General features: G+C 38.7%; 1 protein-coding gene across 1 annotated transcript in view; it reads right to left on the reverse strand.

Annotated features, from left to right (window-relative positions):
• Positions 1 to 16,161, reverse strand: part of LOC138284967 (baculoviral IAP repeat-containing protein 1-like) — a 423,184-nt gene that overhangs the window by 17,823 nt on the left and 389,200 nt on the right. Inside the window, exon 14 of the mRNA XM_069224341.1 lies at positions 6,145 to 6,312. Within this exon, the coding sequence (XP_069080442.1) occupies positions 6,145 to 6,312 (168 nt within the window). The remainder of the gene's footprint in view (positions 1 to 6,144; positions 6,313 to 16,161) is intronic.

The raw sequence follows: 16,161 nt of genomic DNA on the forward strand, positions 1-16,161 counted from the left end.
TGATAAATCACATGGCATTTGATAGACTTATTGCTCATGTTATTACTTTGGTGTCAGCAGCGTTTCAGCTATGACTGCTTTTTATTACCAATTTAGAGACATTCCAAATTGTTAATACTTTTACTGCTGATAACCCTGCTTGATGTGCTGGTGTGGTCACTGCTGACAATCCTGAATCTAGGGATCACTATTACATCACTAGTATTCGTAGCTTATGATGAATTTGATGCATCATAATTAGCTCTTACTAAGGATAAGGTATTACCTGAGAGATAAATCACATGGCATTTGATAGACTTATTGCTCATGTTATTACCTTGGTGTCAGCAGCATTTCAGCTATGACTGCTTCGTAATACCCCTTTAGAAGCGTTCCAAATTGATAATGCTTTTACAGTTGATAACCCTGCTTGATGTGCTGGTGTGGTCATTGCTGACAATCCTGAATCTGGGGGTCACCATTATATCACTAGTATTTGTAGCTCATGAGGATTTTCATGCATCATACGTAGCTCTTACTAAGGAAAACGTTGGAGATCCCTGTTTTAGACTAATGTTAGAAACCGTGGTGGTGTCAAGGTTTATTTAAATGTTTGAAAGATTTAATTGATATTATGTTATACTTTAGACTCTAAACTAATAGTATGTATTGAAACAATATTGAATTTCTAATGATTAATGATTTAAATATGTGGGCGAAAATAGAGAAATGCAGTTCTGCGTTATACTGACTGAAATGTATCAACAGAGCCAATTCATTTAAAGTTACTGTAGCATGAATATAAATGAAGAATTATTAATATCGAATTTATACAATTGCATATTAAAATGTGTTTATTAGAATGTATTAATTGAGGTGCTGTTTTAGCTCACTTGCATTAGCCTAAGTGAGGCCTGCTAGGTCCTGTATGTTGCGACTGTGCAGAGAATGCTGAATAAGTGTTAATATGAATTTTCCTTCCAGACATTGTTACCATGAGATTAGTTTGGTAATAGGCTTCTATTGGTTTACACATAGAAAGATATAGGTATTAGGCCTTGGATGTGGAACATCCTGGGCAGTTGACTAGCAAATTAAACATTTATTTCAATCTCATGTGGAGTCACATGGATAGATGCAGTTCTCATGACAGACCTGGGAAGGAATAGGATTGTTTCAACTTGAAGTTGTGTGATCGATTATTATTGCATGATGCCAGTTCAACGTCAAATTAACTGCTCTCCTGAAAGAATCAGATTGTCATATGAACTTTGATATAGTGATGACAAGTTGGAGTTTGGTCAGAGCAGACAGATCCCCATCAGAATCCAAACTCATGCCTGGCAGATGAAGAACCGTGCATGCTGAGCCCCTTGGAGAGGTGATTTCCTGTCTGCTTTGTCCCTTTGAAAGGCCTTACTGAGACTTGGAGATTCTTCCTAACCTTTTTGCAGAAGTCTCTTGACTGGGCTTCTGACATGCTGACACTGTCTCTTTTTACCTATCTTTTGCCCACCTTAGTTCGGTCCAAATTCTTTTTGTTCTTTTTGTCCTTTTTGCATTTAGCCCGGAAGTGTTCCGGCCTGCACGTTTTCTCTTAATGTGGCTAATAGTAGGGTTTCCTTCTGCCCAGCTAATTTTGACCGTTGATGATTTGAATTGCATTAATGTCTGTTAAAACTGAGCAACATTTATTTTTTGTCTCTCAGATTCTCTTCGTAATGTTTTGCATTGCCCTTGTAGAATGCTTAGTTTAATTAATGGTAGTTCCTTTGAACATTTTGTCATCTTGGACAGCCCTTGGTGATTTTTTATCTTTATAACATTGTCTTGTGAACTGTCTACATGACACGAAGCTTGAGTTTGTAATAAATCCCTTAACTTTATTCCTGACTGGAGTTTTCTTTGTTTGGTCACATTGATCACACTGTTTAACATAATTGGGTTATATTGTCATTGTGTTGTATGTTTCTACCATATCCTATGCAAGGTCCAAAGATCTGTTGGCCTCATTGAGCATTGATTCCTGCAAAGAAAAAAAATGGTCTAGCACTGCCAAGCATATTGCTCTCAAATCTAGCAAGCAAATGTGGAGCTGAGACGAAAAATGAAAATAAAGAAATGAATTAAACAATATAAAATAAAATGTGTAAATTGACTCTAAACAACATTAGGAAAACTGTTGGAGTTCAGAGGGGGTTTGATTTACTATTCCCACTTCAAGTTACACAACAGTAGGCAAGGCACTGCACTTCAGACAGAATAGATGTACTATTCCCACCCCAGTGTAAGCAATAGTAGGGAAAGTGTTGTACTGTGAAGGGATGAGATTTATTATTACCACTCAAGTAAGGAAAGCATTGGCCTTTGGAGGGGATGTATTTACTATATTCATTCCAAAGTATACAACAGTAGGAAAAATGCTGGAGTTCAGATGGTTTAAAGTTACAATTAACATTCCAGTTTAAGCAACATTAGAGAAAGTGCTGGACTTTGGATGGGTTGAATTTAGTATTACCACTCTAGTCCAAACACCAGTAGCAAAAGCGTTGGACTTCAGAGGGGTTAGCTTCACTATTTCCACTCCAATTTAAGCAATCTAAGCCACAGGAGGGAAAGCATTGGGCTTTGAAGGGGGTAGGTTTACTATTCCAATCCCAGTCTAAACAGAGGTAGGGAAAGTGCTGGACTTTGTATGGGTTAAATTATTATTTCCACGCCAGTCTAAGCAACATCATAGAAAGTTTTGGATTTAGGAAGGGCTACTTTTACTATTCCCAGTCAAATGTATGGAAAAGTATGGAAAGTGTTAAAGTTCATATGAACTACCCATACCATTCAAACTCATAATTATTTTCTAGGAAAAACATTAAATACATAAAAACAATAAATAATGAAATCATATATTTTAGACAAAAAATGCATAACATGTAAACTTAGAAAATACAAATAATTAAAAAAAAATATTAATTAAAACTAATTTCACTTAAACATTAAATACAAAAATATTTAAATTAAAATATTACTTAAATTAAACAGACAACATCTAAACAAAATTAAAAAATACATTTTTACAAATATTAATATTAAAAAGATTGAACATTAAATGAATTAATAAAACACATACTTTTAATAATAAATCAACAATTAGCCATAAACAATTAATTTTCAATAAAAAAATAATTAAGATTAACAATCAATTAGAAAATATAATTTCAATATCTTACCACTCTACTCCCCTATAAACCCAACAACCAACCTGCTATTAAAAGATATATTACTAAAAAATATATAAACATTAATATATAGAATAAAATTCAGAAATGAAACAGGTAAAATAAATAAATAAATAACTTAAAAAACTATGTGAATCAGTCAAAAATGTATATTTACAGAAAAAATACTAAGATATGAATTAACTTAATTACAATTTCACTAACTTCCCACTCTGTTCCCCTACAAACCGATCAACCAGCTACTAAATATACGTTTTACCATCAATTAAAAAATTAAAATATCAAATTAACTTTGAGTAAATAAAATAATAGTTAAACAGCTAGCATAATGTACAATCAAATGACATCTAATTAACAATAAAACATGTTTAACATTAAATTAAATTCATTATACTATATTCACTACATTCACTAGACAACATACATTAACTAACATTGCAGCCTATTGCCCTACACCCCCAACAACCCGCACTACATTATACATTACTAATTAAATGTAAAAAAATAAATTACACATTTGACATTACAAACTATGGGCCAGATGTATCAAGGTTTTTTGCATTCGCAAACGGTGCGAATGCAAAAAGCCAGTTCAGAATGTATGAAAGACATTCTGAACGCAATTTTAAGGAATTGCAAAAATAGCGATTGCTTAAAATTGTGACTCTGTTTAGAGAGTCGCAAATTGCGACTCTCTAAATAAGAAATCGCAAATAAGGATTCCTTATTTGCGATTTCTTAGCACATGTATGTAGCCATTCCTAAATGCGATTTGGGCATTTAGGAATCGCTAATTACCACCAGGTTGAACCTGGTGGTAACCATGTGCAAAATTTTAAAATGCATTTGAAATGCATTTTTAAAATGTACATGTAAAGCACACATGCCCTTTTGGCATGTGTGCACCTTACATGTCCCGCCAAAAATTTTGGGGGTGCAGCAGAGGGGGCCTTAGGCCCCCAGCACCCTGGGGTTTTGCATTTCCAAAATTGCTATTTCTGGTTAAGAAATCACAATTTTGGAAATGCAAAAAATTCACAGAAATGGGCAACAGGCCCATAGGTGCGAATGGTGACAGATTCTCTATTTGCAATTCGGTAATATCATTTGCAATTTTTAAGAAATCGCTATTACTGAATCGCAAAAATCATACATACCTTTTTGCATTTCTGAAATAGCGATTTCTTAAAAAACGCTATTTGAGAATCGCAAATCGGTTGTATGATACATCTGGCCCTATATTTTAAAAAATCAATGACAATTATACTAACAATACTTCTGCGAGTTCAAAGTATGATGAGGAAAAATAAGTCCTAACCCGCAAATATGAGTGTTGGTGGCTACCAGCTGTAAACCCTAGCACAAATTATGTACTGAATGTCAGTGTCCTAAGAATGCATCATATAAGTGGGATGGGTACCTCACACCACTAGCACAAAGTAAGCACTGAATTTAAACATGTATGTGGGATGTTGTTCATGGCTGTTCCACCAGAAGGAAAGTACTGCTGGTCTGACAACATGATCCTGGTGAGGTGTATCCAAGGGTGTTTCCTTGGAGTTGATCCTGAAGAAATATTTCTGTAATCTTTTGTGACTGATTGACAGACTAACAACAATTATGCAGTGTACACAATCAAACAGGATCTTTTGGTGCAAAACGTTGTTTTATTAAACCTACTTGTTGCATCAATTCTGCGTGTACCTTCCATTTTAATACATACACTATCAAGTGAAAAGCAGAAGATGCTGCAGGGTAGCTGAGTTCAGAGTTGTGTATATGCGGAACTAAATTAAGCTCATTTTTAAAGGACTACTGCTGCTCTGGAACAGGGCATCCTGCTGTGGCTTCGGAAGGGAACATAAAAGTAGAAAAGAAAAGAGATCAAATTAAAGGAGAAAAAGAAGGCTGGAAAGGAGAAACGTCAAATGAGATTTACATCAGCACAGCAGGGACTACCCAGGGTTAGTGATTTGGGTGGAAAAGACAATGGTTTTCAACTAAATGCAGTGGGGAAGCGAGTCTACGCCTTCATAGTGGTGGCAATAAAGAACCTGCTGCCCATGCTAAGGAACCACTAGTAAGTTGCATAGTCTGATTTGTAATGACCTGTTGGGGAAATAAAGCACTACCAATATTGTATATCACACATAGTTTTGTTCTTCAGAAGTAGCTTCATGGGCAGGCAGCCACACCTGTGCAAACAGAAGTACCTTTTGTTCCAGATTCCCAGCTATAGTATGATGGCCATTCAGCAGGTTCCTCATTAATGGGACAGGATCTGTCATGCTACTTATGTCAGTGAGTACACACTTGCAGGAACTCTTGTGCTCTGATGTCACAGTCCTGCTAGAGATGCCCTCAATAAGAGGGAGTTTTGAGTTCTGTGACAGGCACGGAGTATGGTGCATATCTGTAGCTGCAGGCAAGCCCATTATGGAATTTTGCTAACAAACTCCTAGATTGGGGCTGTAATCATGGCAGAAAAATAACACCTCCATTGGTAACTGCATGATAGTTAAAAACAGCCATAGCTGGCAGTCATTACTGCATACTGCAGTCTTACTGTTTTTTTTTGTTTCACATGCTACACAAAGTGTGAGGGACATGGCTAGGCTAATGTAAAAATGGTGCCCACCCAGGTGCTAGTCTTTCTTGGGTACAACAGAGAAGATGGAAGAAATTACCCTACATCAATGAAGGGTATTTCTGACTTACTCCCCTTTTAGCTTGAATAACTGTGACAAGTTGTTCAAAGTTAAAGGTTAGCTGAAAGGTCACTGACAGTCATTTGGAAATAGCTCAAGGCATGTTTCTCATGACCCTACAGTTTGCTAAAAAGATTAAAAACAGAATCTTAATTGAAATGCAGTGTTTGATGGTTGATGTTCAATTCTCAAATGTATTACAATCTGTTGACTCAGCTCACCTAACTCCAGAAGGCTTTGTTCATCCAACGATGTATTTGAGAAAGAAACTACATTGAGGTTCTTGAGATGTTGAAAACACTGTACTATGGATGTCGCCGTCTCCAATATTCCCGAACCCTCTGGGAGAATGAGTTCTTCTAGCTGAACCAGAGAAACTAAAGCTGTTGCTGTGGGAAAAATACAGAAAGTTCAATCGGTCACCATCATGCCCTACTCCTCTATTTAAGAACTCTGCAGCTCATGTTTGATGTTCACATTTATATAACCTGACAACTGTTATTGCTATTTTATATATTAAATTTAATATTCAAAACTGTGCACTGGTTTAAGCAAGTAGCAGGATATATGATAATCACAATATTATTAAAACCTGACATCCGTGAAATGGCGATTGGGTGTTTGAAGACAGAAGTTGGTCTCAGACTGGATGACATGGACCCTGTTTGAAAAGGAGGCAGAAACCCCCTTTCAGGCAGGGGCAGTGAGTGATTACACTCGCCTTCAAACGGATGCCTGGGAGCAGTGGCATAACAAAGGCTCCTGCACCTGTGGTGTGGGGGGGTCCAGGGGTCCCCTCAGCACAGCAGCACCTGGCCTGAGTGAGCCCACAGGGGAGGGGCCCTCCATGTTCTTTGCAGGGAGCCCCCTCCAGTTTTGTTATACCACTGCCTGGGGGGGACCCTGTCACCTCTGTACCATCCTTTCAAGATGCCCAATCGTTGAGAGGATTGTGACGAAGCACATTGTGTAATTGGTGTACAGTCAGTGTATCATCTGATGGCCTCCTTGCCTCTGCACCCCGACTGGTACTATGCTGCAGGTATAGAGGCAAAGTAGTCCCTCATGTGCATGGGGCCACACCCCCATACAAATAAGGGAATATTCCCTTGAGATGACAGCCTGGGGCCTCAACATATGGGTACAAACGTCTGCTGCGCTCCCGCCATGCCATTTCATATAATACAGCCCAGGTACCTTACTCCGAAGCTTGTGCAAATAACAAATTGAACAAAAATGCAAATTTGCATCTAATTAAGTTTCCAAATGATGCATCAATCACGACAATGTTTTAATTTGCACTGGTAGAACATGGTGAAATTTATGTAGGCTAATCGGCTGCCCGCCCTGAAATGTGCAACATGGCCCTAACTGTGAAATATACAGTTGCTGGCAGTAACTTTTTAATGTATACAAGGATGGAAAGTTTGAATGAATCCCAGCTACTAGTAAGTACTCAGGGTTGCATCCCAGCCCATCATTATTTTGCATGTCATGCCACCTCAGATCGCCCCCATCCATATGCAAAACTGTCTTTACCTTGCTACAGAGGGAAAACACCAGCCCAAAAAAACTGCCAGGGCAGGCTGTCCCTGAACTGCAAAAGCAAGCAACCTAAGTCCAGTCTTGCCCTAGAGAGTGCTCTTCAGGCAGGTATAGCTTGATTTGAGTGATATAGTGTGCACTGCACCCATACCTGGGCATACCCATCCCACTTAGGACAGCAAAATAAAGTATACAAAAGGCGATGGATGGAATGCTTAAATTACACCACTCTTAACTACTTGGGCCGCATACCATTCCATCGTTATTTTGCACACTTTGAGACAGATGTACTAAAATTCGAGGTGCGATTTCTTAATTGTGAATCTTTTCAATTCACAATTAGGAAATTGCAAACTGCATTGTACAACAGTGTCTCAGACACTGTTTGCGATTCCCAAATGGGTCTCAAGGCACCTGCCTCATCAACATTCATGAGGCAGGTTTCACTTTGGCCAATTGGGAATGGCCTCAATCACAAGGATGGTGGCCTACTGGGGTCAGCAGACCACCATGACTGTGATTGCTTTTTAAATAAAGAAATCCTTCTTTTGTAATGCAGCCTATTTTCCATAAAGGAAAATCGGATGCATTACAAAAACAAAAAATTAAAAGTTTAATTTTAATTTTTTAAGAAATGTTTGTACCCCCATTCACAAAGGGGCAGGTGGTCCCTTCCCATTTGTGAATGGGTTACCGCCAACTTGAAGTTGGTCGTAAACGGCAAATGTTTTGCGAACGCCTTCCGGTCACAAAACATTCATAAGTTCCCCAGCGACTCGTTATTAGGAAAGGGTGCCCTTAACAAGCACCTTCCTAATACTGAATCTCTAACCCATTTTGCGATTTGGTAATATATTACCGAATCACAAAATGGGTTTGGTACATGGGGAAATGGTTTTTAGAGGTCGCAAATGGCCTGATTCTCCATTTGCGACCGCTAAAGGCTTCTGTACATCTGACGCTATGTCACCACAATTTGGACCCACCCATGCACAAATCAGTCTTGACACTGCTAAAATGGGAGCAGTCCAGCTCAAATTCACAGACCAAGTGCTCCCTATACTATGGACTGGAGTGTGGCCCAAGCAGTTGCCAGTGGCTGATACTAATTTAAGCATTCCTTCCACCACCGTGTTGTTGTTGCAGTTGCCAGTAAAACATGTCACACGCAGTATTCATCACAACATAAAAACTTTAGATCTGTGCTAACCTTCATTTTCCCTTGGCAATAACTTACCAAATTATTTGTCTAACAGTATGTGCCCTATATTCACTTGAGCTTGTGGAAACAGTCCTGACAGAACAGAACTACCAGGGTTCTGCGTGTAAACCTAGGACACAGGATGTCAGGTATAGGTCTATGAAGAGCAGAGCCATAGGTGCAATAATTAACACTCTTGAAGTTTGTTTTAACAGTTCTCTGCTTTCAGGTCAACATCCTGTAATAGCAATGGGTCCTGGTCAATTGTGCTTGATCCAAGTTCTGATGAACCACGTTGGTTGTTAATTTTATCCATTGGTTCATATCTTTATGTACAATGAAGTACAATTTGCCCTGTGTTGCATCACTCAGCAACACAGATAGGATACAAAACTACACCTTCACAGAAAACAGTGTCATCTTAAGGCCATGGGTCAGACATATTTTGAGACCCTCTGTTAAGAACAACTTTGAATTTTATTTCCCACTTTCTGCCAATTCCTGCTGATGCCTCTGATGTAGTTTGACTTTTAGTAGAGCCCCTTGTGTCACAAAGGTGATCAGAATGTGACAGTTTATGTCTTGAGTTAATCGCAGTATTAACGGTTAAACATAGAAGCTGCACTGACACGCAGTAAAAATTTGCATTTGCTTGTATTTCAGATTTCAATTTAGGTGATATTTTAAATAAATCACGTTAGAGAGATAAAATTGATGTAAGAGTGTAGTTTAGATTATAGATTAACAGTGCATATAGAAACGATATTGAATTTCTGATTAATGTCTTAAAAATATATGCAAAGATGAGAGAGATGTACTTCTCTGTTGTACCTAATGAAATGCATTAACAAAGCTTTCCATTGAAATGAAATGTATTACTCATATTGATGAAGAATTATTAATGATGAATTTGGATGTTTGCATAATATATGTGTTTGACTAAAATATATTAATTAAATACATTATTATAATTTCTTGTGTTAGCGTAAGTAGGGCCTGTTGAAACTTGTAATTTGTGACAGTGCGAGAAAAGCTCATTCATTTTCTAAGGTGAACTTTTTTTTAGGTTATGTTCTCATGAGAAGCTTTGCTAGTTAGCAATAGGCTCTATTGTTTAAGTAAAGAGAGAATGTAGCATAGTGTCCTTGACAGAAGAATATCATGGAACACAGATTGGTATTGCATACAATTGTTTCAAATTTGCATAGAGTCATACGGATGGAAGATGTCTCATGACAGGACAGGGAAATAATTTGAATGTTTCAATTTTGAGTCGTATATCAATTTCTATTAGATGATGCCTATTTAACGTAACATGAACTGATACCTTTGACGAATCAGAATGTTTTGGGAATTCTAAAACATTGATGGACTTTTGAACGTTGAGCAGTTGCAGACCCTGACAGATCCTTGAAGTTTCCAGATGCTGTTATGATGCTTGCAGATGTCTTGCTGGTCCTGATGCTTTGCTGATTAATAATTTCTGAATGCTGAATCCCTTGGCCTGGTATCACCCTCTCAGATTAATGCCCCATTATAATGCCCTTTTTAGACTCAGACATCCTTTTATTTTCCCTTTCAGAAGACTCTTGACTGAGCCTCTACTATCTTGACACTTTCCTTTTTTAATTATCTTTTGTCTAACTTAGTTAGTGACCGGCAGTCCGAGATATTCTTTTTCCAAATTATTTTTATTCTCTTTGTTTTTTTGTCTTTATGCCAGCATGTGTTTCTCTCCACACATGTAATTCCCTGATTTGGGTAGTAGTAGGTTGACCAGTACCCAGAGAAAGTTTATCGACTCTGCTAATTCGTTTGACTGATGATTGTTAACTCTACGCAATATATCATCTGTGTAACTCAGATAGTCTTGTTGATGAAATGCATTCTTCTTCTTGAATGCTTAGTTTTATTAATGTTAGTTCGCCTAAATCTATTTCATTGCCTTGGGCAACCCTTGGTGCTTATGCATCTTTACAACTTGTTTTTTCACACTGTCTACATGACTTTCAGCTTGTGTTTGTAATACATTTTGAACTTTATTTCCTGATTGGAGTTTTCCTTCCGTGGCCACATTGGTCATGGTATTTACATTTGTTTGGCGTTGAATTTAAAATCTGTTGATGGTTCTTCCACACTACTTACTGGGCCCTAAGATTCATCCACCTCAAAGAGCATTGATTTCTGCAGAGAATAAAAATGCTACATCAGTTCTGGTAGCAGAATGATGGTTTGCCCCTTAAAGGGGAAAGATTATTTTTTGTTTAGTGTTAGGGAGATAGGGGATTTCCCAATCTAAAGAGTGCCCACCCCAAATCTTGTCTCATGGTTCGGTCCGAAGATTGATGAAGTACAGCATTGTGTCTGCAAGTGACGGTTGTGTGAGTATTAATAGCGTTTTTTGCTTGTGTGCTTTGGCTTGAAGATTGCAGTGAAATGTGATTTTGTGAAGTGTTTAGCTGAGTCATCGTACTTGAAGTGATTGTGGTGCTTTTTGTTAAAAAATTTCTGCGGTTGTTGTTAACTGGTCCGTAATGGCCTAAGATCCCAGGATAATGCACAAGTGTAGAAGACATTTGGTTAATTTTTTGTCTGCAGTGAGTTACTTGTCATGAGATGTCGTTGAAAGGGACAATAGCTTTCCTGGAGTGAGTGTGAGTTATTGGTTGGTATTTAGTGAATCCTAATGGCCTAGGGAGGCTCTATTTCAACCGGAATGAGAATTGCTGGTCATTGTCATTGTTAAAGCCACAGTCAGAAAAGTGTAAGCCAGTATAGGTTTGAAATGTTTGGATTCCTACCTGCAGTGTGCAGACAGGCTGTTGGTTTTTGTTTGCAAAATGTTGCATTAGGTGTGAGTGAGTGATTGTGTGAGAGACAATTGTGAAGTGATTGCAGCTGTTGAACGAAGTGAGTGTGATGTCATATTATGGTGCACTGATATAAGTCAATTAGTGTGAATACGTGCTGGTATTGGTGGACAAGGTTGCATTGCTATTGGTTGGGAACTGTGAGAGCAAAGGATTGTGAGATTGCAATTACTTCCTGATTTGATTGCAAGTTGTAAAATTAATTGAATTTGTCAGAAAATGAACTTTTTCAAAGCATTAAAAAGTGCATTAAGGAGAGATGTATTTGTTCCAGTTAGGGAAGGTATAGAATCACCACCTGAAGAAAATACAAGTTATAGTGTTCTATATCGCTAAATGTTTTCAGGCATATCTTTGGCTTGAACAATGGTGTAAAATTACTGAGAAAGGAGGTGTCATAGCTTTTCCCAGGCACAGAGCATTTCATTTGAGAATTTTAGACCACCTGAGGCGAATAATGTGTGAAGTGAGACCGCCTGCAAAACCTGCACAATTTGAAGCCCTCAGTATTTGGGAACTTGTTGCCCGTGAAAGAATGTCAGCTAAATATGAGAACAGAATGCAGAAAGCAATTATGACACTTTCAGAAGCTAAATGAGATGCAGAACAGTTAATGTGGAGAGCCGAGATATTAGATGGAGTCAGAAGGTTTCCAGCTATTGCAGAGGAAGGTGATGGGAGTACAGAATCTAACATTCGAAAAAAGCAGAAAAAGCAGGACAGACAGCAGAAGCCGAGAGTAAAAAGACAGTAACGTATGACAGTGATTCAGATGATGAGTTTATAAATAAGTTATTGATGAATTGTCCACCACTGCATCATTCAGTTGAAACAGAAGCGAGAGGTGAAGCAGTACAGAATTCAGCCAAGAATGTGCCAACTGCTCCAACTGACCCCGAATCAGATTGTTCCAGTGACAACTGTAAACTCAGAGACACAAGTGTCTGTGGTTTATCCACCAGTTTTGACTGTTAACACAGTTCAGCCCATTCCAAGTTCAGTTGTAAATCAAATTGTTCTAGATTCAAATATGAGTCCAATATGAGTCAAACAGTGCAGACACCTTAAGTGAATCAGCCTGTTTAAAATTGTGCCCCGATCAGCCAGTGTCCATGTTTAGTCCAGTTCAGTCAATATCAAATGTTTCCCCGAGTGAAATAGGAAAAAGTATCAGCACTGTCTTAACAGGACACAGTGTAGGAATGTCAATTCCTCAAAATCAGACAAATCGTATGGGTCCTGAAGCATTAACCATCCAAGTGACTATAGGTCCAGTTGTTCCCTTGCATGCTTCAGGTAGTACTGGAAGAAATGCTCATTCAATAAATGTTCAGACTGTTCCTGAAACACCCGTTACATATGCTGGGATATCATCAATTGGTATCCAAAGATTGGTATATTCAAACAATTCAGAGATGGAGAGAACAGCTTCTTTTGTTCCACCTTTGAACCCTACACAAATTGTAGTGCCTAACCAGATGTGAAATCAGGCAGGACCAGTTCTTGAGGTGAGGTTTTCTCAGGGAACCTTACCACATCCCATGCTCAGAACAGATCAGATTCCAAATGAACATTGCAGTACCCCTCAAGAAGTATCCCAGAGAAATAATATCAGTTTGCAAGGTTTCACAGTACAGCAATTGACAGATTGGTTAAATAATTTGAGTCCACAAGGTGCAACAGGTGGGACAAATGGTAATGCTAGAACTGAAGAGACACCAGAGAGAAACAGATCAGTGAATGTGCCCAGATTGCAGTTAGAAATAAATTAATAGATTTTAGAAATGCTTGACATTGCTCAATTGGAAACTAACAGAGAGGAACAATTATGGTCCATGAGCAAAGATGTTACTCAATGTGCAGGACAGGTTTATTAGAGATTAGCTGAATTAGCTGAGAAATATGGTATGGTTTTAGAAAAATCGAAACCCTTGAAGAACAGTTACAGATTAGAGTTCCGTTCAAAAGACATAGTTATCATGAGATCGCTCAGAATGAAATAGCACATTGAGGAATTGATCACCTATTGTACAGACATGAGAAGCATTAGATAAGTGGGAAGGGAGATGGCCAAAAAAAAAAGGATCAGAAGAAAGCAAAGTCAAATATGCCTCCAGCTGGAGTAAATGAAGCTGAGGACAATGTAAAAATGCCCATGAGAAAAATAGCAGGTGCAGGTTATGTTTGTGTAGCTTGGAGTAGGAGTGATGTACTGTCATTCACCAATGACTACCCGAGATTGAGAGAAAAGCCTGTGGAATGGCATAAGCAGAGAGATTTGTGAAACTTTCAAAATGCTTGCGGGAAGATTTGAATACCTTGTTTGATATTGTGGTTCCAACTGATTTGTGGACTGTGTGTAAAGTGCATGTTGATTGGCCAGAACGTGAACCTCCACGAGATCCAGTATCAGGTGCACTCTCTGAAGAGTTAATGAAAAAGTATTACAAGGTGATTGAGTTCCTGAAAAAGGAAGTGTACCCGAAAGATTGATTGGCAGAAAATTGATAGAACATCTCATGAAAAGAAAGAGTTGATTCACGAGCATTATGGGAGAGTGTTGCAAGCTTTCAAGCATCACATTGGTATTGAGGCTATACAGTATATGCTAAAGATATGAGTCATTTTATTTTCAGATTTGTATGGGGATTGAAGCCACACATAAGTGAGATGATTCAGCAGCACCTGATTTGTTAGCAGAATAAACTGATTGATGAGATTCTGCATTATGTAAAGTATGATAGTGATGAGATAGAGTTGAAACAAAAGTCATGGTTTTGCAATTAAAAGCTGGCCAGAAAGCAAATCAGAATCCGCAGACACTGGTGAACACTAGTGCAATGCAAGGAGTACCGCAGCAGGTAACGAATGTTGTCCAGCCTTGAGGTAGAGGACAGGCACAGCCCTTTCAGGTATAAGTGTCAGCGCCTCCCTCCCACTCTACTCCCGGAGACTCATAAGGATATGCAGGACAGTCCTCAGCTCCCTTTGTGTCACTGTCTAGAGGGAATTAAGAAATAGTCCAACTGTCAGTCTGAACCAGACGTTGATTCCACAGGCAGACAAAGGCACAGAATGGTTAAAACGAGAAAAGGCCCGCTTCCTAAAAGTGGCATTTTCAAACAGACAATCTAAAAAACAACTTTACCCAAAGATGTATTTTTAAATTGCAAGTTCAGACACCCTAAACTCCAAATCTCTATCTGCTCCTAATGGGAAACTGCACTTAAAAGATAGGCCTTGCAATAGTGAAAAACGAATTTCGCAGTATTTCATTATCAAGACATGTAAAGCACATCACTACATGTCCTACTTTTTAAATACACTGCACCAGCCCATGGGGCTACCTACGGCCCACCTTAGGGGTGACTTATATGTAGTAAAAGGGGAGGTTTGGGCCTGGCAAATGGGTACACTTGGCAAGTCGAATTGGCAATGCAAAACTGCACACACAGACACTACTGTGGCAGGTCTGAGACTTGTTTACAGGGCTACTCATGCGGGTGGTACAATCAGTGCTGCATGCCCACTAGTAGCATTTCATTTATAGGCCCTGGGCACCTCTAGTGCACTTTACTAGGGACTTTCTAGTAAATCAGATATGCCAATTAGGGATAACCAGTCATAATCACAATTTACACAAGGCGCACTTTCACTTTAGCACTGGTCAGCAGTGGTAAAGTGCCCAGAGTATCAAAAAACAGCAAAAACTAAATCCAGCACACAGTCAAAAACACAGGAAGCAGAGACAAAAAGAACCACACCAAGGATGCCAGGTCTAGCAATACATATATGAATTGTACTTAACCCCTAACTCCTAAGTGAGAGCATAGCGGTGATAGCCCAATCTGTCTGTACTTAGTCCATGAGAGGAACACCCACCCCGTTATCTGGAAGATAGAGGTCTGCCTGCCATCTTCTTGGCTGGTTATAGAGACAGGGCTGAGGTCAGTGGTGAAATGGCAGACAGCGTGGATGGGTATCCTGGCCGGAATGACCTCCCTGTTTTCCCTTGTCCTGTACAATATTTTTATAAGAAACATATTTCTGTTCCATGAAAAAAGCCTGACAGAGGCATGTGTCTAAATATCTGATTTTTTACATACTCTTGTGGCAGCAACGCTGGCTGGATTATCATGTACTGTTCTTGTCAGCCTTGGACATAGGTACATGGTGAAACGTTGTGCAAAGAAATAATAACAATGCATTTGCAGAATTACAGCTGATTAGGAAAATAAACATCCCCACTGAAAAGTTAGCTAAATAAAAATGAATAAATGAAATCAAAGCATATATGTGTGCCAAAGCAATGTGTAAAATGAACCCATGACAGAGGAGTACCTGATGTCCAGTCTTTGAAGAAGACTAATCAGTGTCATGCTTGTGGATATTTGGGTCATTGGCAATGGGAATGTACATATAATAGTGCGAATGTCCAAGTGCAGAATATTGGAGTTGCTCAGACACAAAGTAATAATCAGGTTCTAATTTACTAGGAATCCAAGTTCATCATGCACATGTGTCTTCAGGACAACAGGCGCAGGTACCACAAATCCCGATGACAAAGCAGCAGGTGATTGTTCCTCAGCAATAATTTGGCTAATGCAAACGTGAATCAGATA

The sequence above is a fragment of the Pleurodeles waltl genome, chromosome 1_1, assembly GCF_031143425.1.
Source record: "Pleurodeles waltl isolate 20211129_DDA chromosome 1_1, aPleWal1.hap1.20221129, whole genome shotgun sequence".
NCBI classification, from domain to species: domain Eukaryota; kingdom Metazoa; phylum Chordata; class Amphibia; order Caudata; family Salamandridae; genus Pleurodeles; species Pleurodeles waltl.